This window comes from Thunnus maccoyii, chromosome 8, assembly GCF_910596095.1.
Source record: "Thunnus maccoyii chromosome 8, fThuMac1.1, whole genome shotgun sequence".
In the NCBI taxonomy this organism is placed as follows: Eukaryota; Metazoa; Chordata; class Actinopteri; order Scombriformes; family Scombridae; genus Thunnus; species Thunnus maccoyii.
Window position 1 is genome coordinate 14,075,322 of NC_056540.1, and position 23,815 is coordinate 14,099,136.

At 41.4% G+C, this 23,815-nt stretch overlaps 2 protein-coding genes across 3 annotated transcripts; both read left to right on the forward strand.

Moving 5' to 3' along the window:
• Positions 1 to 335: 335 nt before the first annotated feature.
• On the forward strand, positions 336 to 4,710 carry c1qtnf2 (C1q and TNF related 2). Its single transcript, XM_042418995.1, has 3 exons — positions 336 to 895; positions 1,297 to 1,554; positions 2,365 to 4,710. The coding sequence occupies exons 1-3, from the start codon at positions 730 to 732 to the stop codon at positions 3,003 to 3,005; spliced, it is 1,065 nt and encodes a 354-aa protein (XP_042274929.1). The 5' UTR covers positions 336 to 729; the 3' UTR covers positions 3,006 to 4,710.
• Positions 4,711 to 4,786: 76 nt separating this feature from the next.
• Positions 4,787 to 23,815, forward strand: ccnjl (cyclin J-like). Of its 2 annotated transcripts, none has more exons than XM_042419893.1 (6): positions 4,787 to 5,195; positions 5,894 to 6,004; positions 9,880 to 10,090; positions 19,441 to 19,740; positions 19,860 to 20,019; positions 20,547 to 23,815. In XM_042419893.1, the coding sequence occupies exons 2-6, from the start codon at positions 5,927 to 5,929 to the stop codon at positions 21,067 to 21,069; spliced, it is 1,272 nt and encodes a 423-aa protein (XP_042275827.1). In that variant the 5' UTR covers positions 4,787 to 5,195; positions 5,894 to 5,926; the 3' UTR covers positions 21,070 to 23,815. The 2 variants fall into 2 exon arrangements, with proteins under 2 accessions (XP_042275827.1, XP_042275828.1); XM_042419894.1 differs by having other exon boundaries at positions 5,897 to 6,004.

A 23,815-nucleotide genomic window follows, 5' to 3' on the forward strand; every position in this document is an offset into this window, starting at 1 on the left:
ACATACTGGACTACAATTCGCTTCAAAACTGATGATGTCACAAATCATCTTGTACGTAAATGTCTTCAGCAGATGGACGAGTAAACAGTCTTTGCACATTTATCATTCTGCACAGTGAAGGCCAAACATCCAAAAGAAGTAACAATATGCAAAACACATATTAGAGTGGAGGAGGACTTTAAGTTAACCGTTTCATCTCAAGAAGCTCAAACATTGCAACAACTCCTTATGTTATTTCTGTTCACATGGTTTAAGTTAGAAATGAATACAGTAGATTGCTCAACACAAAGCACTGCCTCGTCCAGCAGCTGGAACATTTTTATTGGTCTCTCAGGTCTTGGCTCTGCATCACAGCAATAAACACAAACACATCTGGTCATATTCATAGTGCATTTTATACACGGCTGCAGAACACCGTCCACTGATTTTGCACTTACTCACTTAGAAAAGTACTTTTGGGACTTTTTTAAAATCAAAATGCACAAAGTTGCAGCCTATATAATATAATATAATCATATATATAACAAAAACTAGATGGCTTTGCTTATTCGGGTTTTTTTTTTTTTTTTTTTAATCATGTCTGTTGTATAACATCGTGTTTTTCCATGGTACAAGTTTTTTGGATGCATCACTGCTTCAGCGCGCGATACTGTTGCACTGACTTGAATTTAATGACATCATGGTGAAAGTATTTTTTGGCAGAGCACTTGCTTAAACAGGGCGGATATTATGGACTATGATTCACTGGGATACACATTTCTTTGCAGCGCTTCTCTTGAAGAATGCGATGTCTCTCGATTATTGGAAAATCATGTAGGAAAGTTTGTGCATTCTCATGCAGAAAAAGGACTTGGAGAGTGCCGAAAAATGCCCATGCGTCATAACTTCTCAACTGGTGAGTACTTTCTCTGCATTTTTAAAATATCTGATTCACTCTCTTTTGCAAAAACACGCTCTAAGCTGCATTCTTTGCTTTGATTTAACCTGTGTGGAATTCATGTATCATTCATCATTCATGTATTCATATTTATCATGAAGCATGCAGTCATGACATAAACATGACCACACCATTTACTGATAGCTGTTTATATGTTTTTTCATGGGATTCTGCAGTGTAAGACATGCACTCTACCACCACGGATGGCATATTTTGTTGTTGTTTTGTTGATAGATTTGCATCATCTGATTGCGACAGACCCCCCCCCATCCCCCACCCAAGAAAGAAAATCTATCATTGTAATTATAATTACAACAATTATTGATAAACGATTCCCTTGTCCTCTCGTGACTCCATAGTGACCATCATGCTCCAGATATGTGTGATCTTCAGTTTGCTGTCAGTCGTCCTCTCCCAGTCAACATATTCTGCACCCAAGAAAGGTCGTAACATCACTATCCACTCCTCCCAGCTGGTCTGTAGTTTGCCAGGCCCAGCAGGACCTGCAGGAAACCCGGGAGCCCCTGGCTCACCGGGGACCATGGGGCCAATGGGGGCCCCAGGGAAGGATGGCCCAGATGGGAAAGATGGGGAGAAGGGAGAAAAGGGAGATAGAGGTACTTACTGACTGACTCTCTTCTGTTGTTATGTTAACCCTAAAGATCTGTTCTTGCCCTCTTTAAAACCACATGCTTCACATTTTTTCATTGTCTTTATACTTCATGACTTTTGCTAATTCAATAAGAATTGAATGTTTCAGAAATCCGCTATAGAAAATGTTGTTTTACATCTGTTTGGGGTCTCAGAGAGCTGCAAATACATGGTTAAATGCAATGATAGTATTTATTACACAGCAATACTTCTACTACCCAAATCTATCAAGTCTATTTGGATTTCTTTTTATTGGATTTTTATAACAGTTTTTTCATACGTGGTCTAACAATCAATTAGAACTCTCTGGTGCCTAATTGACACTAAACAAACGTGTATTGGACAACATCCTTTATTTTTCTGTGAATGACTATTGGTAAGCAAAAAGAATATGTATTCTTTAGCTCATATAACATATAAAACATAAAACATTAGGAAAATACAATTCTTTATGGTCATTTCCGTGTATTGTCGCCCTCTACACAGTGTGTATTATTATTTGTACACATACAGCAGTGACGTCTGTGGGACCCCAAACAATGAGAAAGTACAGCCAAGGTCAACAAAACACAAATGATGAATGTTAAATTGATAAACACCAGAGCCTCTGTACATAACTAGCAGTAACAGGTTCCTGCAAATGATAAACTGTAACACATTAAGTCAGAGTCAGTCTTAGCTCTACTGAGTTTTTGTTTTTAATATTTGTGGTTATATTACACACAGATGTAAAATGTAAGTATTGTCATTCTTCATAATGTTACCTCTGTTGTCAGGTGATCCAGGGAGGACCGGGAACCCAGGCAAGCCAGGTGTGAAAGGCCGTGAGGGTGTTATCGGCAAGGCTGGACCTCGGGGGCTGAGAGGGCTCCGTGGAAAAGCAGGGCTGGGTGGAAAAAGGGGGCAAAAAGGAGATGCGGGTGACACGGGCCAGCAAGGAGCTTCTGGAGGCTGCAATTGTGGCAGCCAAGCCCGTTCAGCTTTCTCTGTGGCTGTGACAAAGAGCTATCCTAAAGAACGCATGCCCATCCGCTTCAGCCGGATCCTGCTGAATGAGGGGAACCACTACAATGCCAGCAGTGGAAAGTTTGTCTGTGCTATCCCTGGGGTCTATTATTTCACTTATGATATCACACTGGCCAACAAGCACCTGGCCATCGGGCTGGTCCAAAACGGACAGTACAAGATTAAGACATTTGATGCAAATACAGGGAACAATGATGTGGCATCTGGTTCCACTGTTCTCCACCTGAAGCATTTAGACCAGGTCTGGCTGCAGATCTTCTACTCGGAGCAGAACGGACTCTTCTTTGACCCCTTCTGGACAGACAGCACCTTCACTGGCTTCCTTATCTACGCTGACCAGGACTATCTCAATGAGGCGGATAGAAAAGCTAATGCTGAAAGTGGCAGTTAATACTTTAATCCTGAAATAAGTTTGTTTCCATAATTGATTTTATTTCATACCAAAATGTTTTGGAGATCAATTTTGGAAAAGATTGCTCAACAATGGCAGGCTTCAGGAATTTCCAGTATTTTAACAAGTCCTGACAGCAGGTGGCACCCAAATGAAAGAAAACATTCAACTGCATTTGGGGAACTACTAAACAATGCTTGAGTGACTGAAAAGCCATAACTTTTGGCTGAAATATCATTCATGGTGCTATAATTCTCACAAAATATTTAAAAAATTGATAATTGATACTTTCTTTCAACTTTTCATTCCCATATTTGGTTCTTTTAGAATCATGTACTGTACAGGAGCCACAAGGCGACCACCAGTTTTTACTCTTTTACAGAATATTTAGAACATTTTTTTGTACTTTTTTATGATAGTGTAATTTATACATTAAGCTTTTTTTTACATACTGTAGTGCATTAAAAATCTGGCTTGACTCAACCAATAATGAGTGTTCTTAGCATGCATTACTACAATATTCCCAAATCAGGGTCTATGTACCACCAAGAGAGCTCATCAGATTCCCATAAACTGAAGAAATTGTTAAATTTAACCATTAATTTATTTAATAGGATTGAAGATGAGAGGATGCATGATCAGAACGGGAAGAATGAACAAAAGAGGGAAAAATGACATTTTCATTTTTCCCTCCACTGATTGTCATTTAATTGCACTCATAATGCACAAAGTACCAAGTAGCTGTCAAAAAGATGTAATGTAGTAGAAATTACACTCTTTCCTTCTGAGTACCTCAAAAGTGTACTTTCCACCTCTCATCTACAGCGGCAACTTTCATATGCTGTTAAAGATGTTTTATGGGTAAATTAAACCTAAAAGTGACACCCCTCAGTAACAAGGGAAAAAACTATAAACACTGTAGTAATAACTAGTAATTCACACAAGGATTATTATAAGTGGTGGAGGAAGTATACAGATCTTTTACTTAAGTAAAAGTCTTGCATTCAAAATCCCACTTAAGTAAGAGTATTATCGGCAAAATATACTACTATAATATACTACTAAGTATCAAAAGTAAAAGTACATGTTCTGCAGAGAGAAAGACTATGACTGATATATTATTATCACATGATTAGATTGTTACAATAATGTGCTCAAACAAAGTGTAAACAGCATTTACTTTTGTAGCTGGTTGAAGTGGAGCTAGCTTGTACACTTTAAAAATGGTTAGGTAGTTTGATCAAGTGGTTCCCAACCTAGAGGTTGGGACCCCTCACTCACAAAATTAATCTCTGGGGGATTGTGAGATTATTAATGGCATAGGAGAGACGAAAAAACAGAATTCTTCTTTGCAAATCTTTGCTGTTTTGTGAGATATTGGATAATTTACTTCTTTGGCCTGAAATTGTTATTTAAATGAAACCATCTGAACAGTTAAGAGGGGGAGTAACTCTTTGGTGGAACTGCTAACACCACCTGAAATATGACAAGATCACTGGTTTAATCTTTAACAATGCATTGTATATTATCCAATGTTTCTATGTACAATATGAATCTGTAACTGGCAACTAGAGCTGTTGAGCATATGTAATGGAGTATCTACAATAGTGGTGTAGTAGCCTAGAAGAAGAAGTAGAAAGTAGCATAAAATGAATATACTCAAGCAATTTACAAGTACCTATAAATTGTACATAATTACCGTATAATTTCCACCACTAAATAATATAATATAATATAATATAATATAATATAATAATTCACAAGTAGTAGGCTATAAAACCCCCTGTCCAGGCTACTGGGTATTTGTAGTTCTGAGACTGACCTCTAACGGACTACAACTCCCAGGCTATAGGAGGGACCTTCACGTCGAAGCGCACGAGCCTCGCGCCGCAACAGCAGCAGCTGGTGCAGCCGAGGAGGCTACTTTGTTACAGCGGAGCTACCGGAGAGCAAACGGCTGAGGAAAAAATCGCTCGGAAAAGTGTAAACAGTTCGGAGAAAACGGCGCAACGAAACGCCTGTTGTCGGGATTTGGCGGTGGCAGCTGTTGAATGAACTTGTCAGAGGATTTGAAGTTTGTCTCATCGCCGAAAAAAAGAGGGCTTTCTCAAAGTTGAGCCGGAGAGGAGTTCTCTCATTCAGGATGTCGGACTGAGACAAAGGGGTCTGGGGGGCATTCCCGTCGGAGCGGTGAGTGGCACAATTAATAACCAGCGAGATGAAAAGTTTCCCAGGTTGTTGTCCTGTGAGAGAGACGAGCTGTATCCGTGTGGAGACGTTTAGTTTTATCACGGCGGGCTGTTTTTTGTGTGTTTTTTAAACGAGTGTTTCTGAGCTCGGTGGGCAGTTAACTTGTGCAGCCTCACTGTTTGGCCGCTGTCTCGTGGTGCTGCAGACGCGTTTTGAATGACAAACTGTGGATTTTATGGTTATTTTGCCGACGCTGTGGGAAAAAAAACATGTCAAAAAGTGACATTAATGAAAGAGTGATTTGATTCATTTGACCTACAGCGTGGTCGAGCGGGCATTTAACTGAGCCATTTAATTCACCCAGCAGAGAAAATGGCCTATGCAGAGAGGGAGAGAGACATCTGCTGTGGGATTAGCAAGGTGCTCAAAAACTTTATCAAAACCAGTAGATTACTTAACAATATTTATATTATGAAAGAGCATTGTTTTTGTTGTCAATACAAACACACATCTCTAGTTTATTATATATCCAAAAAAATCAATTTTCATCAGGAAATTTGTGAATAACTTTAAGTCAACTTCACGCTCCCCTTATCAAATGTTTTTTTAAGTAAATATAATGTGTATATTTTCTAGCTGTCCTCAGCACTTCATTAAATCTCTTGAACTGTGTGTTGTTTTGGGCTCATCTGCCTCAGCAGGTAAAACTTGATCCTTGAAGTCTCCTCTGGATGGGAAAGATGGAGAGGGAGTTGCAATGGTGGAAAGGACAGCTAGCTGCAGATATCCATCAATCCCTCCGCATCAAGGTGAGTCTGTCGTTAAAAACACTCCTTCACTGTGATAAGAAACTGTTTGTTTGTTTGATAGCAAGAGTCTAACCTGTTTTTAGACTGTGTGTTATACAAAACCTGAATCATACAATCTGTTTAACTTTTTATTCATCCAACAACCTGAAAATAGCAGTGTTGTATTGTGTAAAATGTTTAAACAATGGACAGATAAATAAAGCTAAAATGGGGTGTTGGATAAATAATTAATTAGAGCTCCAATTACTAATTGATCAACCAATTAGTTAAGAAAGTTAATAAGCAACCATTTTAATAATTAATTAGTAGCTTGAGCAAGAATGACTATTTTCCTTTTCTCAGACGTGTCTTCTCTGTTTCTCTTGCTCTTCTATCTTAATAAATATATTTTTGTTTTGGACTGTTAGTTGGAGCGAACAAAGCTTTCTTAAAAAGTCACAATGGCCTCTGAAAACGAGAAAATAATCGTTAGTTGCAGCCTTACAATTAACTGATAAACAGAAAGAAATTGTGATGGACATTTTTCTCTACTTTCTGACATTTTCTGAGTTAAATGATGAGTTGAGAAATGATAATAATTACAAGAAAATAATTGGCACATGTATCAATTATGAAAACAATCATTAGTTGCAGCCGTACAAATCAGACAATACAAACCAGCAGGACTGTGTTGATATTTGATAGCAGCGTCTTAGCATGTTATGTACCACACAGTGTATTGAAAGTTTGAAAGGAAATATAATTACATGCTCCTGTTGTCTATTTAAACATGATCTAAATTAGATTACATGGAGGAGTTAAGGCTCATTAATTGAGAATGTCTTAATTAACCTCGAAATGTGATCATATTTCTTGCCATGTGTCACTTTAATTGAGACATCTGTCACTCGACTGGCATCTTCGAGCTGGGACTCTCCTGCCAGCTTCACACTGAGGGAGAAGAATACAGATCAGGTTTTAGACATGAGGTGCTCGAATGTGCCGGAGATTGTACGCATGTGTAAACCGGAGACCGTAGATATCAGATTATGCATCGGATGTTTGTGAGCCTTGTAATGAGTCATTCACGTACGCATACGGTTTGATTCAGTTTACTCACGCTGGACAGTGTGTGACTCAGAGTGAGCTGTCAGCACGCCTGAAAATCTGTATTCAGAGCTTGAAGCTAAACAACACACCCACTCTTTTCACATATATACGATAATGAGAGAGAGAGAGAGGAACTGTCTGTCTAATGTTAGGCTTTGATCACCTTGTATCAGCATTTCTGGTTAAATCCAAAGCAACAGGCTCACTACACAACGTACTCAGTCGTATAAAACATTTATCATGAATGCGGCAAAGGTACAAGATAGAAATAATCTGATACATAAAGTGAATTGAAGAAATGCTTCTCATTTTAATGGAAACACATAAGAGTTGATCATGTTTTTTAGTGACTTGTAGCTGAAAACATACTGTATATTTGTCTGAGAACTGACTTCTAACAACAGTTCTTGCAGTATGTCTGCCAGACCTTTTAGAGCAGAGTTTTCCCAGATTCTAGATATCCTTTAATAGTGTAACTCATGATGCATAAAGATACTGAAAGATTTTTGGCATTTTCCCAGAAAGACCATCTTTTTTCTCTTTCCCCGCATTTCCTGTCTCACTCCACTATCACTATTAAATGAAGGCATTCATTACAGTACATTTACTTCTCATGGTTACATCTGAGTGCCGCACTGTTCCACTGAAGACTGAAATCTTTGTACTTAAGGATCTAGAAATTCATATCATAGTTCCTCTTATGTTATCCTGAAAGATAGTAAAGTCAATTAATAGGTTAGTGCACTGACAGAAAGTTAGGACAACAGTTGGGAAAACAAACAGTTTTAATAATCAAATAGTCATTTAAGTTATTCTTCAAGCAAAAAAGCTAAACATTTGCATTTCTCTTTTTACTTATTTTGAATGATTATAAACTGTCTACATTTAGATTTTAGTCTGTTAGTCAGACAACAAAGCAATCTGATAAGTCGCATTGGGCACTTCGACATTATGACAGACATTTTTCCATATTTTCTGACACTGAAAAACACGAATCTACCAAACAGTGTAACTAAAAACAATTGGCAGCTTAATTGATGATAAAAAATAATTGTTGCAGCTTTATAATTTTAAGATATCTACAATGAGCAGATTGCTTTATATTTAACCCAAAATGCTCAAAGTCTTGGTGTTCGAAAACTTTTGTCGCCTGCATGTGTGTATTTTATGATATGGGTACGTTGAAACCACAGTAAAATGCATAATGGGGGGAAGAATGGTGGAATTGGTACCAGAGCTGTGTGTAAAAAGGCCTTCACACAGTGTTTTCCTGCAAGGCGCCTGCTCCCCCACAGTTTCATCCAGCCTTAATGACGTTTGCTCCGGTGGTAATGCCCTGATGTGGGAGATAGCGGTGGTGTGTAGCATGTGGCAAATTATCAGACATGCAAATCAGGCGGAGGCAGCTGTGGAATCCTTAATTACGGTGCGGGTCCCCCACAAAGGCACCTCTCCACCCCACACAAACCCCCCGGAGCCCCTGAGACTCCAGCACCCCCCCCACCCCCCACCCCCACCGACCCCCCCACCCCACCCTTTTCACATCCACCCCTATTCTCCTGCTGCCCTTGTACCCCCAGACAGACAGATGGACCAGAGGCAGGGGCTGAAGCAGTAGGCGGGTTGGATGGTATGGTTGGTTGTGGCACCGGGGGTGGAGCTGCTCTATGTGGATTTGGGAGGGGCGATACTGTTTATTTTTGGATTCCATTGAAGTGTCAGTCTGAGAATCAAGTGTTGTTTTAGTTGCGCTCAAAATAAATAAGAGACAGTCTGTGTAAACCTGACAGTGTTGGTACATTTTGCGCTCACAGCAAATTGACTGTAGCTTGTATTTCTAAGAATTACTGATGAAACACTGAGCTTGAAAGCCACATTTGGACAGTTTAATCATGCACGCTACTCAATAACGGTCCTGACTTGATTTGGATGTTTTCTGTGTTTCTCATGTAAGAACTCCTCGCTATTTGAATTTAAGGAGCTTAATCTACCAATCCTCAATCTCTTATCAAATCCAAATCAAAAGCCCTTGTTTTTACTCAGATTGACAGAGAGCAAAAAAAAAAACATTTTTGAAAACAAAAACATTTTCTGGTATAAGCAGCTTAAATCCAGAAGAAGTAGCCGTGCTGTGAGTTTGTACATCCAGTGCTTAAATGTTTTTCGTTTCTTACTCTGGGGTAGGTTTTGAAACTGGATCCTTGAAGCTCTCCTGTTTTCTGTAGCTGATTGGGAAGATACCCGAGGCTGATTCAATGCTAATGCCCCCTGAGTATCTTCCTTCCACTTTGAAACACATGCAGCTAATTGAACATGAATAGGAGATGTGCTAGGGGTGAAACCTAATCCTATCTACCCATCAACCTCCACTGGAGGAACCGTGCCCCCCCTTTACCCCCCCCCCCCCCCCCCCCCCCCCCCACCACACACAGACTCACACACCAGCACCCTCAGCCCATCGCTCAAAGACATCTGCAGTGACCCAAATTATCTCCTGTTCTCTGCAGCGATGGCGAATTAAATGGAATTGAAATGAGGCCGAAGCATAATCAAGAGTTTCTGATGTTAAATGGAGTTTGATTCGTGATAAGAGTGTTTTGGACACACAGCTGTTAAACCCAGCCAGCAAGAGACATGCATGCCTCACTATTCTTATGCATATTCTTTACAACCCCTGTGCTTCTCCACCGCTGCCTCCTGCCCACCCTGCTCCTCTCACCCCCCCCCCACACCGTCATTTACACCCCCCCCCTCACCCCTCTTCTCTTCTTCTTCTTCTCCTCCAGGAGCTGAAGCTACCGGTCTACCGGGCCCATTCTCCACAGATCGGCATGCGTCGGTACTTTGCAGACTTGTTGGCCATCCTGAGTAATCGCTACCAGCTATGTCCCACAGCACGTCACCTGGCCGTCTACCTGCTGGACTTGTTCATGGATCACTATGATGTGGCCGTCAAGCAGCTCTATGTCATCGCCCTCTCCTGTCTGCTCCTAGCTAGTAAGTCCAATAACATATGTTTGTTTTGTGCTTTAGGTATTTTTTTTTTTTGCCTAACAGGAACATTTTATTAAAACCAACTCTAAATTTTGTGGTTTTTTAAGACTCTGAGGTCTTAAATTGATGTTTTGGAAACTGGATTTCCCACAGCAGAGCATAGAAAACAGAGGTATCCTCATCTAGATTAGTCACTCAATCTTCAAGAGTCAATTTACGGCAACTTCTGGGATTCATTTCGACTGAACTTGTAAATGTAGAAGAGCTACAGCGTAAATCGCCTTAGCTGAAAGAGATACTGCGGCTGTGGTTTATGCACAGATGGCTCAAGGTGAAATACTTCCTGCAACAAGGCTAATTTGAGTTACGCTCAGGAGACCATGATGTTGTTTTTTTTTCTTCTTCTTCCCGCTCCACTTTTCAGACTGATCTGATAGCCTGTAATGACAGTTTACTGCTAGCTGCGATGTTGCCATTGTTGTAGGATGACTGTTCCATTGTTTTAGGAGAAACCTGCTTTGACTGTCGGGGATTATGCTCTTGTCTACTGAACTTTGTGAATGTCTTTGATCCTGGCTGTAATAACATGTCTGGGGATGCTGCTGTTACCAAAGCCCCATGCAGTCAGTTAGAGATGAGCTAGTATCACACCTGCATAGGTCAAAATGTCCTTCAATCAAAGGTGTGAATGTTTTTTTTCTTCTTTTTTTTTTTTTGTTCACTGTCATTGAAGCCATGTGGTTTGTTGCTACAGTCGACCTACATTCCTCATATGAATCCATTTTAGCTTGAGATTAATTCTCTTATGGCACTTCTCCCTTTTCCATGTTTTCATACTTAAAGGATATGTGTAACGATATTCAATATTTTATTCTCAGCAAATCCCACAAAAAAAGCAACAGTTGATCCTATTAAAACATATTGTGTAGCTGAAGCTATCCAGAGACCTCCATTGTTGAGCTACATCTCTGCACCGGGTGACATTTTCCTTCATTATGATGAACTCGGACACTGTAGTTTATTTTCAGTCGATCCCACAGACACTGTAGTGCTAACGGTAATAGCCACCAGAGCACCAACTGTGTAATCCGTGGCCTTTTTTAAAAAAATTAAAATTAAAACATCTCGATCCATTTTTAAAGATTGATGTCTTGGGCGAATGGGCTTGGTGCCGAGTGCCACAGACAGGTTTGGGAAGTTGGACACTACTGAGAGACAGACTGTCAAATTGTTGGTTTTGATGTCTTTTCTTTGATGGGAAAAATATAAAATAACACCAGTCTTATCCTTTAAATTGTTGTCTGACTGAAGGCATGCTTGGTGATAGTGCTGTGTAGATTGAAAACAAGTTAAAGCTTTGGATTTGAATTCCTAACTATCTCGTCGTCTCCAGACTGACGGCTGTTTGATGTTATTGTTTGCTTATAGTTGCTGCCTTTCTCAAGTCCGTCTACCTGTAGAAGTGAGTGAAGTGTCCAAAGTACTTTTCTGCCGTTAAATATAAAACCGTATCTTTGTGTGTGTGTTTCATGTAAAGCAGGTGTGTTACTCATTCTCCCCCTGCTGATGCATCGTGTAGGTTGCGTGGTAGTTATTAGTGTCTCTGTGTCTGTCTGGTGATTAACAGACTGTGAGGTTTTCGGTACATTAATGCAGCCCTTGGCAACATGGGTAATTAGACTAATGATGCCGTCAAAGTGGGAGTCTGGAGCAGGGCCCTCTCACTTGGGAGGGCTCGGCGTACGGTTGCGTATGTGTGTGCGTGTGTGTGCATGCATACTGACGCAAAAGCCATCTTTGCAATCAGAGTAGTCTCTGTGGTGGGATAAATTTGAATATGAGACTTGAAAGAGGTTTTTATTTAAAAGCAATCTCATGGGAATCCAAGAATAGCTTTGAGAGTTTGCTCATGGAGTGATATAAATATTATCAACCCAACCTGGACAGATGTTCGTCTTCTATTCTATCTATAATAGATTAATCAGCTTTTTATTGAATCTTTTGATTGTGTCTTTCGGTTATTCAGGCTCTCCTCTCCGCTCTACTGCATCTGACTCCTCCAGGACTCCAGGGAGTCTCTGCCATGATTGATGAAGGCTTGAAAGGGCGTTTGATTCAAAGTTGTCTCGGTTTTTTATCTGTCCTGAGGTGCTCTGGAATCTGGCCTAGTTATTGAACTGCCTCCCCCTGCATGCCTTTGACAGGCATACACATTGTCTTTCTTTAAATTTTTCTGGCTTCCGCACTCAGTTAATTAATCGCTACCTCTTTTGTGCCTCTCAGCAGTCACTGCTTAATCCTGTTACTCCTTTGTGTGTGTGTGTTTGTGTGTGCATGTTTGTTAATGGATGAGCTCTTCTTCATTTGCAAGAGTAAGATTATGGTCAGTTTTCTAACCCACAGGGATTAAGTGTTATTGACTGTTGACCATTTGTTTAGAGGCCTAACTACAGCCCAATATTTCAGAAAAAAACAAAACAAAATCCTGGGAAGTTTTTCAGTGAAGTTTGTTCATGTATATACTTTATATTTCCATTTATTTTATTTAGAAATCAGTCAACATACCCAAACTTTATATTTCTATTGTGTTGCACTCCATGAAGTCCTGCAGTGAGCACATCAGTCTTCCTGGCAGATCTTAGTCCCTGAAGTCAGAGCTCTGCATACATCAGCTGTTTGTTATGGTAAATGACATCATTGATTTGTCTCCGCTGCTGCCAGCCAGTACAAGAATGTTACACATTCTGTAGTTGTCACAATGCTGTATTTATGCTGTATTTATAGCTTTTGTTACGTTTGTTGCTTGGCTCTCGATTGTGATCCGTGGATGCTCTTGTAATCTATTTTTCGTGTTTCGACAGCAAGTTATGATTGACAATGAATTTCATCTATTTTGTTCAGTGAACCTGATTCAGTGAAGGATCTGTTACAAAAAAAAAAGAGCATCCTGTGAAACACACAAGAAGCTCAGTCATATTGACGACACAGTGCATTTACACAGGCCTCGGAGCCCGGGGGTGGGGAGGAACTGTGTGCTGAGGGGCACCTGCCATATGCTCTCCAAGTCAGGCCTCAAACAAAAGCCCGTCAATGCAAGCAGGACAGCCAGCCAGACCCTTCCCAGAGAGGGGGAGGGGAGCAGAGACTGAGGGCTGGAGGTTGTGTGTGTGTGTGTGTGTATGTGTGTGTGAGTGTATGGTAGAGACTTGCCGTAAGCTAACATTGCTAAATGAGGAGATGGTCGCTGTGGCAACCTTGTGATAAACCTATGGATTTTTTCCCCCTAATCACCTCATTAAGATCCACATTCAAGTCTAATACATTAGAGAGTTTCCTTTTGAAGGGGCATTGCGTTACTGCCACATAGCAGTTTAACTGACCAGGTTCTGGTGGTGTCCTTTTACCTTTCGCTGCCGGCTCTGTTTCCTCCTCATTCTCTCACCTTGTCAGGGACAGGCAGAGCGAGCCAGTCCTGGGACAGGGCAGCCAGTAAAAGCAGCCCCACATCCCTGGGGGGTTGGGAAATGAGTGGAGCAGTACTTCAAAGGCAGGTCGGCTGCTGATGTTAAACAGGGTAGAAAGGGAGGGAGAGGTGGTGGCCTGCAAAATGGGACATGTTAGAACTGAACCACTCAGCAGGGTGCCCTGAAATGTAGATTAACAGAGAACCCACTTCCCTCTTTATCCCCCTCTCAGAGGTTTGACAATAATTCTGATGGAATTGTTGTCATGTGGGGCTCCCATAATTAAAGAAATGATGTAGGGCTGTATTAATGGGTTTGGAAAAGTTAATGATATTCATTGTTATCAGATGCTACCAAAGCACACATTCACCTTTTTTCTTTATTTGAGAGCTGTTACTGAATTATAATCTACAAACTGTAAAACAGAACTCTTGTTGTGCAATGCCTGAGGCTCTGTTTGCCCACACGCTCTCTGTGTTGGCCCTCATCATCCATAAGGCAATGCGCTTCACACCCTCAGTTGATGTATCCCCCCCCCCCCAACAACATGCCACACACACATACTGTAGATATGCAGCGCCGGGTTTCTCCTCTCCTCCTCTCCCTGGTCACCCGGGCATTAGCATCAAGGGTCAAGGGTCGGCTCGGGCCTGCATTGTGAGAGCCGTCAGGGCCAGGGGTGGCAACACAGAGATTCTGTGATGGAGCTGTGACCAATTTCACACTCCCAATGAAAGATGAACCAGCAAATAAAAGGAGTTTAAAGAGCAGAGGAAATTCCTCCATGGCTGTCAAGTTGAAGAGAAAGAGCGAGAGAGAATGAAGAAGAAAATGAAGAATGCTCACAAGACCCTAAAAGTCTTTTTTCCCCTAAAATCTTTATTTGCAAGAAATAAGCAAAACTGATAAAAAATATCTTGGTAATACATTAAAACACTTTTTTCCATCATTCATGTTGATGGATTCATTTGTAGTTCTGTTCCAATGTCACCATTTGTTATTTTTGTGATTTTTTTTTTTTTGTGTGTGTGTGTGTGTGTCCACACCCATTACTCTCTAAGGACTGTGAGTTGAGCACACCACTCCTTTCATTTAACCTGTGTCGAGGGCGCCATTTTCTCCCAAGTCCCTGTAATGCCTTTTTAATAGTAGTATAATAGTTTTTAAACTAAATATGTCACTTTTACAATTCCTTCAGAGAAATTACAGGGTTAAAGATGTCTATGTGACGGCACTTTTTAAAGTGGAATTGTTATCTTAGGAATTATTTGAGGAGACACAGAATTGATTTAGTCACCTCACATTTCTTTGAGAGGGACTGAGAGAGAGCGAAATGGACATGAATTACATGATGCTGGTTAAATGGAGAGAAACAGAAATGGAGGATATTCTCTGTGTAAGAATACAGCTCTCAGGTTTCTAACAGCCCCTATCACTCAAAATCCCTCCCAACCCCCACCTCCTCCCTAAACAGCACACCTGGGAGGAGGCCCTGCATCCTCCCCTTACCTCTCCCTAACCCCTGACCTCTAACCCTTCCCTGTTTACTCGACCTTTTCTCATCGTCACCATCACCTGTGGGTGCTATGAGAAAGGATAGGTGTCCTGTAGTTGGAAGTCTATGGAGGGTTAGTTGGTGTAGATGAAAAGGAAGGCTGTTTTTTTTTTTTTTTTTGCATTATTGTGTCCCTTCACTGCTCGCTGACTTAAGATAGGATCATTTAGCTGCCTGCATTCCAGGTAGGCTGAACTCACAGACAAGGAATGCACCCCCTCTCAAAGGCCGAATTTAGGATGACAACGGCACTGTAGCAGAACAGTATAAGGGACTGCGTTGTTCTTGGCATGTTACTATAGGTTTTAGTAATCGGTGTGAAAAATACAGTGTGAATCAGGAAGTCTAGTTTGTTGTATCTTATCAAATGTAAAGTCACAGCATGACTGTTCATACACTACTTCAAGGCAGGATTGTACAACTCCGTTTTCAGTAGGGGTGTAACAGGACTCAAATGTCATGGTTCATTTGATATGTACTTCGGTTTTTGGGGTCATGGTTGGTACGTTTTCAGTACATCAGAGAAAAAAAGAGAGGTAGAAAATAACATCTTGAAAAATGTAAACATCCAACAATGGCTCATTGGCCAAAACTATTACTGAAACAGTTTAATTGTGCTGTAATGGAAAAGGAAAATAACTTTTCTGTTTCTTGCAAGGAGTCAAGACATCTGCTGACAGCTGTTTTATGCTGATTTATGGTCACTCAGAACTGACGACGTGTCCGACCACGTTAGAAATCAAAGTTGTTTATAGTTGTTCCGAACAGCTTCACTCAAAGCCGACTGTCACGGAGAGGGAAGAGGGACAGTGAGAAGTGATATCTTTAAAATAAGGGGATGATGGCATGTATTACAATATTAATGATGGCAGCGACACTACATGAGCATGTGTAACCAGGGTAACCACGCTAACTTTGGCTAAGCCGGCTAGCATATGTCAATGAGCATGCTACATCTAGGTGGTGCACTGCCAAAATGTTCCAGGTGGAATTCAAGTGCTAGAATAACTGTTCCACATGTCAGAGTAAGTGGATTATTAAACTATTTTGACAGTAATTGTTTGGGTCAGGGAGCATGCCGAACATCCTGTACCGAACAGTTAGGGATGAATACACAAAGCACTACACCTCTAGTTTTCAGGGCTCTTTTGTCTTTAACCTCATGAGGTAAATTGCAAAATAGAACAATACTATAAGGCATGCACACTAAAGGGTATTCAAAATTGGTGTGTGTGCGCTTTCATGTGTTTTATTGGCCAATGCAGTACGTTGTTTGGTGTTGAACCAAAGCATTTTTTAACATGACTGAAATTTGTCTGTAGCATCGAGTATCAAAAACTATCAAGTATCTGAAGTTGGCTTCACATTCTTGTTTACTTTTTAATTCATGAAACATTTCCTGATATAAATAATAGCTAACATTGCCTAAATGCAGGCAAAGATCTTGTACAGCTGTTTGTGTTTGGACATTAAACACAAATGCTTTGAGAAATTTGGAATATTTTGTTTTAAAGCATATTTATATTCCTCAAACTGAAGTATTGAATAAAATTGTTTTGGTATCAGTAATAAAAAGTCATATTAGCACTACAGCGGAAACAATTTGTGGATTAGCCAATCGACATTTTGGTAATAGATTAATCATTTAAAGTAATTCTTTAAGCAAAAATACCAAAAATATATTCTTTCCAGCTTCAGGAAGTGATGGCTATTTTTAAAATATTTTTAATAATCATCAGATAAATGGTTAATTTAGATAATCATCAGTTGCAGCCCTAATAAACATTATTATCTAAAGATTTGTAATGATACCTGGTCCTGTTGCTTGATGATGTTGCATTGTGCTTCAGAAAAAGTAGAACCAGGATCAACTACTACCTTGTGGTTTTTCCTGGAGCACCTCGGCGGTTGCACCCCTGCTGTGCCAACTCGTTGGAATGAATGAGACCTCTGTTTTGTGAGAGATAACAGACATACAGACTGTAATATATACAAGAGTCCGTTTTTTTTGTTTTTGTTTTTTTTTTTTTTACAGTAAGTCAAACCGGTTTGCGGCTTAAATCATAGTGTACTTCCTCTGAAGTCGCTTTGTTTTTTGTTTTCAAAGGTTTTCGGCATCCCATGTCTCTCATGTGCCTACTCACTCACAGTAGTAAACCAAAGGAGTAATCACAGAGCACAATGAGGAGATTGACTTGCACTGTGTCTCTCTTAAGATCAAAGGGGCTGAGGCCGAGTGGAGATTGGGGGTATTGATGGCTTTTTATGGCAGCGTCTGTGTGGACATAGCAGTCTAGCAGCAGACACAGCCCTGGATCCAGAGGATATGAGGGTGAGAGAATGGGGCAAGTGTGGACTGGGTCCATGGAACAAGCCCCAGTGGGTGTAAACAGCCCTGTTTCACAGTGCTTCCTGTTCTGGTGGAGAGACGCCATTACTGCCTCTCTGCTAATTACCCCTCTGGCCTGTTGTGCTGCAGATCCCCCACACCCCTCCACTCAAGCTCTCTCAACCATTCCCTCTCTCTTCCTCCACCCCCCGCCCGCCCTGCTTAATGGTAGGTCGCAACATCAGTGGTAAAACTCGCACTCGGTTGGAAGACGGTCCACTCCCCTAGATGCGGGCATAAAGAGGTGAATGAGGTCCATCAAAGACTCCCACAATAGCTGTGGTATAGCATGACAATTGTTGCTTGGAGTACTCACTGTATCCACTTCTAACTGCAGCTTGGAAAAGTCAATAAAGCCCGTATTTCTAATGTTTGGTTGCCATGGTTCTCGATTTGAGGCCAAGATTTACCCCACTAGAGGGTTGTTCAGAATCTCAGCTGGATGGATATTTTGACAAAGCCGATACATAACTTATTAATCCTAGCTCGTGGATGTAAAGCCAAGTAATTCCACAAAAGCGACTGAGTGGCACAGTGTGTTTGCGTTCGTGTGCTTGTTTGCATGTTTATATAAATTGTGAAAGGCGCTCTATGCTGATGCAAATGTATTTATGTAATTTGAAGTGTTTATTACAGTCCGTTATATAGTTGGACTCATGCTAACTGTACTTTCCACAAATCTGATGAATCAAGAATAATCGTGGTGCCAGTCAGCTCCATTTTAAGCCTATCTTGTATGCCCCCATATTCCCACTTAAAGGCACAGGGTGTTTTTCAGAAGCCTGTATCAGAGTAACCTGACACCTCCGCCCTCATTCTTAAAGTTTGAGCAAAGGAGGCCTGTTGGACTCTTAGATTAAAGGCAGAAACACCCCTCTTCATTGGTCACACAGACCCCTGAGGCCTCAGGGCTGTTGCTATGGAAGGGAGGATGTCTTGAGTTGGGGAGGGGGCTCACCATAATGGCACTGCTGTAATGTCTGCTAGGATCTGGAGTGAGCGAGGGAGGGGGCGCAGAAATATCAGGGATCAAGCTGACTGGCTTTTTCATAGAAAGTGTCAGGCTTGTATAATCCACAGTAAGTGCCCTACACTCTGTATGCCAATAGTGATGCTTCCTAGGCTTGTTAGTGTAATAGCTTAGCTTTATGGCCAGATGTTCAGTAATAGTCAACTTAATTGCTAATGCTTAGCAGGCACTTGTTTTGTGAAAGCTGGAGTAAGGCTCTTAAAGGCTGACCATAAACCTGCTGCATGTGACTGTAGATGATCATATTCATCGTAATACTGGTAAGAAAGCAGTTAGTAAACATTCTTTTGTAAAGATCGATCATCATGCCCCGTCAAGATGACTGGATTCAAGATTTTCTGCAGAAATATTGGGTTTCATTTGTTAAAACTAGTTAAAGTGAGAATTTAATGTTTTAATGCAGACATCATGAGCATTAAAACAAATGAAGCTCCACTTGTTAGCACATGTGATGTCAATGGCTATTCTTTCTGCTTAATCCATTAATCATTTGCTCTATAATATGTCTGAAAATGGTGAAGCACCATTTTATCTCGATATTTGACCCAAATTTGTTTGTTTTTTTTCATTTACATTTTCATCAGATAATGTGTTTTCACATTATTGTTCAAAATCTTTTTAAATCTCAAAATCCAAAAGATAAAGTGGAGAATGTTCAGCTGCTGTAATGCCACTTTCATCTTGTTAAAAACGCCCAATACAGTACAAAGAAAATCCTTGTTGTATTTAAATGTGAACTGTCATAGGAAGTTAACTGTCTATGATGCACAAAATATGTTAAATATGTGTGTAATCTTTCTGTTATGAGGTGACGTCATGTCACTTCAAACTGTCAAGTGTGGCTGTCGAGTATGAAAGTGAAATTGCAGCTGATGGTGTTCTGTAACCTTGATGAATCTCTTTGTTTCTTTCCAGGTAAATTTGAGGAAAAGGAGGACCGGGTTCCCAAGCTGGAGCAGCTGAACTCTCTGGGCTTCATGTGTAGCCTGAACCTGGTTCTCAACAAGAGGGATCTGATCAAAATGGAGCTTCTGCTGCTGGAGACCTTTGGCTGGAATCTGTGCATGCCCACACCCGCCCACTTTATTGACTACTACCTCCATGCCTCGGTGCAGGAGGGCGACCTATACAACGGCTGGCCCCTGTCCTCCCTCTCCAAGACCAAGGCCTTCATGGACAAATACACTCACTACTTCCTGGAAGTCTCACTACAAGGTGGGTTTAGAGGAGGAAGGGGAACTGGACTTGGAGTTGGACATGACATGGTTAGCTTGTGATATGACTAAAAGTAGTTTCAAAGAATTTATGAACCTCTTGTCTCTGGGTTTTTATAGACCACGCCTTCCTGAGTTTCCGACCATCCCAGGTTGCCGCTGCGTGTGTGGCAGCATCTCGTATTTGCCTTCAGATCTCCCCGAGCTGGACGGCCTCTCTGCATCTCCTGACGGGCTACACCTGGGACCACCTCACCCAGTGCATTGAACTCATGCTGCTGTAAGGGACACACCAACAAACACACACACATATGCTCAAGGAGAGAAAAACAAAAAACCTATACTCAGACAAGCCTCTCAGGGTGTGGGGTTAGTGTTTTTGGTTGCCATGGTTTTGGATTACAAGAGAGCTTTTCTTTTAAATCACTAGAAGCTTATTTCGTTGAAGCTTATTTTGTTGAGTGTATCATCTGATGAAGCCTGTCTGTCTGATAATCCTAGCTGATAGCCGCAGTGCCGAGTATTTGAACAACCATAATTAGATTGCACATTTCTTGGTCAGCGGGGTGTGTTAATTTGTGTGCATCTGTGTAAGTGTAATTGTTTGCACATGTTCACTCTAATTGTGTGGGAGTTAAAAGGGGCGGTACAGACCTATCTACGCTCCTGTTGATGCATTTCTCTGAGCAGCCATTTTCTCCCGTATGCTGCTCTCACTCAAGTAGTCGCACGCTTGCCCTTGTGTTTTCAATTTCATCATTTTTTGATGCGGTAATGATTTGATATGTGTGCCTTTTTGTTCCACAGTGCTCATGACAACGATGTTAAGGAGGCCAACAAAACCAAATCCACCCCTCCGCACCGACCCTCCTCTCTGCAGTCTCAGCCGCAGACCTCTCACCTCTCTCCGGTGTCAGCCATCCAGAGACCAGCTTCCTCCTCCTCCTCCACCTCCACTACACCACAGCTGCTCTTTCAGCCCGACGGCTTCCCACACCTTTCCCAGCATTCCCCTTCCCTGTCCCAGCTGCAAGCGCTAGCCGACTCCCAGACTTTGGGGCCTGTGGTGAACATGTCTCAGGACTTTCTTCAGAGCCACAGGATGGGTCTGCTTACTGGGGCTCCTTCCATTACTCCTGGAGGTGGGTTCCCCTCCTACCCGAGCCTGACCTCTGGCCTCCAGCCAGGGGCTCGCGCGCTGCCGCTGCAGGGCCCCATTTCTGTGCAGATGGCCCTCGCGGGAGAACCACGCCACTGCCTGAGTATGGCTTACAGCGGTGGCTACTTGGGGGCCCATCACACTTTCACAGCCGGCTGCTTCGACAGGTGACGCCAGGAGACGGAGAGGGAACAAAAACCCCTACGGGAGTTCACTGCCATGCTTCCGCCCCAGCTTACTACTCGGAAACATCCACTTACTGACCTCCTCTCTCTCTCCGTCGGCACTGCAACACCTTCAGCAAGTCCAACTCCCCCGGCCCTCTCACAGAGACGCCTCAAACGCAAGCAGAGGTCCAAAGGCAAGACAGACCCGGTGGAAGTCATCACACTGACATGACAAATGCTCCACAGACTTGTTTAAAATACTGAGGCATTGCAAAATGCTACTGCCATATTCCTAACTGATTTTATGAAATCTGTGTTATTACGACACTGTCATCACTGTGAATGAGATGAAAGCAGCAGTGTGATCTAACTCCCACCTCATTCAGTGCCTGTTCTCAGTTGTGTGAAAGCTGAGCCAATTTTAGAAGTACACAGAACACAAAGTATCTGTGATAAAGGATATCTTGCTGCTTGACATATTTTTCTCTAATCCCAAAAATTGAACACATTTTAGAGGTGGAAAAATTGGCTGGTATTGTTTCTTGAGCCATCATTTGAGCGAGAGACGGAAGAAGAAAAGGGCTTGTTGCTGATCTGGCAAGGAATAACGGGTTGCGTCTCCTGAATGTCAGTGAACATTGATCTAATGCCTGTAGTCTGTGTCAGGGCCCCTCTGGGAATTCCTCACTGTATAAGTCCTCAGAGGGGACGAAGAATTCATTGTTTTGCGCACAGCAGGTGAAGTCCGGAGCTCGAACACGCCTGCAGTGTGTAGCTTTTTTTTTTTTAAGTACAAATTCTCTCCCCTCTCTGTCCTCGTCATCTCTTCTCTCCCATCTCCAAAGTCGAGCCTCGTGGCGGAGCCTTACACACCCCGGGGAGGGGAACATGCGGCTCACTTCAGCCACAGGCTTTGTCATACTAAAGTTTTAATTTGTGTCTCCAGCTCCACTCAAAGAATTGAACACAAACTGATGTGACTGGACCAGCGTGGTGAAGGAGACGTGGAAGTCGGTTGTGTGTACTGTACATATGAATTGCTGCTGCCTTCTTATGAACTGTTGGTTCTGTGTCTGTGTTAATGATGTTTACATGAACCACTAAGTATCAGGGACTTGAACAAGATTACTTGAATATGATGCCATTGAAACATGCCATAGCTTTTATTTATGATGACTAATTTTTTTCTTGTTCTTGATTTTTTTTTTTTTTTTAATTCATTTGTTTGATATAGAGTAGCTTTTTATACCAACTTAGAAACACACCATTGAATAACTATAGTTTTCTCTGTACATGTTCATAGAAACTGTATATTCAGGCTCAGGTTTTAAGGCTGAAACTAGCAGCCTTCCCATCATTCTGTGCTATTATGCTTTAAGTAGATGCTAATGCTGCATCTGTGGGGTCTGAAATACTCCCCTTCTTCATCACTGGACCATACTCTGCTTCCAACTCAGTTAACTGAATGCATGAATCAGTCTGTTTGCATCCTAGTGGAACAGCCTCATGGTCACTGGTTACACACACAAACATCTGCAGCCAGTTTGTAATTGCTCTCCAGATTTCTAAAGCTGCAATTCCCAATCTCCTACTTCCTGTTTAAAGTCTAACCACATCCAGATTCTCAGTGCCAGTCATGAGGGCTGCACACTGGTTACCATGGTGATACCTTAAAACGACCATGGACACCAGCTCCTCGGATGTTGTTGACTGAAAGGAACGGTTTCTCAGTGTCGCGGAGTATTGTGAGCTTCTTCTGGAAGGAATTATTAATAACGGTTGCCGTTTCTCACATAAACCTTGATCTATGTTTAGTTTGAATGTTCTGACTTTACATTTCCAACCATTCTGCTGTGGACACCAGACATCGTACATGTCAGTGCCTCGTCCTCAGCAGCTGACAGGCTTGAACTGTGAACCATAATTTCATAGTCAGACATTTGTATTTCTCAGAAAACACTACATGAAGCTTTCTGAAACGGCGACACTAATATAATCACGTATCACCAAATGTTATACAGCTAGACATTTTCCCTCCACTGAAACAGACATGTTTATGTGCTTTTCAGTGACGAAGATACTATGCCTTTGTTTTGCTGTTTGTGTACAGTTTTGTTATATTTTTTACATTCCCTTTGTTTTCAGTGTATTTTAGTTAAAGCTTTTTTTTGTGATTTTCATGATGAATGCTGTTGGTGTGAAGTAGTTTTTTGTTTTGTTTTTTTATATAGAGGTCAACTTGCTCTTTCCTCATAATTCATGAGCAACTTCTCACTGAGGTGTCAAAGGTGCAATATGTTGTTTTTTCTGTTGAAACTGACCACAGCCATCACTGTCTCGTGTACACCACTGGTTCATCTTTTGTAACTTATTTTTTTTTTGATAATTGTGTGATTTGACTTGCTGTAGCTTGATTTCCTCTAGAGGGCAGTGGGCTCTGAACACAATGAATATGTTGCATATTGCAGCCACCTCCTTTGAGTGATAGATATTACTGAATGCTTTTTGTCTTTCGCTAGAGTTTTACTGTGCTTTTTTTTTTTTTTTTTCCTCTCCCGGTAAAGGTGCTGATATTACTCACACCACACAACACTTGTCTAATGTGATAGTAATGAAATGACACCACAAACTTCCAATTTATATTTTTATATCCTTTTGTACCAATCTGTAGTCTTGCTTTATGTGACACCGATAAAAGGGATTCTTTTATCATGATGTGCCACGGGAGAATAAACACACATGTGAACTGA

Excerpts from the sequence above, each read along its gene's own strand:
- ccnjl (XM_042419893.1), top strand. The coding sequence starts at position 5,927 with ATGGGAAAGATGGAGAGGGAGTTGCAATGGTGGAAAGGACAGCTAGCT. Across the intron at positions 6,005-9,879 it reads ATCAATCCCTCCGCATCAAG|GAGCTGAAGCTACCGGTCTA; the intron begins GTGAGTCTGTCG and ends CTTCTCCTCCAG. Across the intron at positions 19,741-19,859 it reads CCTGGAAGTCTCACTACAAG|ACCACGCCTTCCTGAGTTTC; the intron begins GTGGGTTTAGAG and ends GGGTTTTTATAG.
- c1qtnf2 (XM_042418995.1), top strand. The coding sequence starts at position 730 with ATGGACTATGATTCACTGGGATACACATTTCTTTGCAGCGCTTCTCTT. Across the intron at positions 896-1,296 it reads GCGTCATAACTTCTCAACTG|TGACCATCATGCTCCAGATA; the intron begins GTGAGTACTTTC and ends GTGACTCCATAG. Across the intron at positions 1,555-2,364 it reads GGGAGAAAAGGGAGATAGAG|GTGATCCAGGGAGGACCGGG; the intron begins GTACTTACTGAC and ends CTCTGTTGTCAG.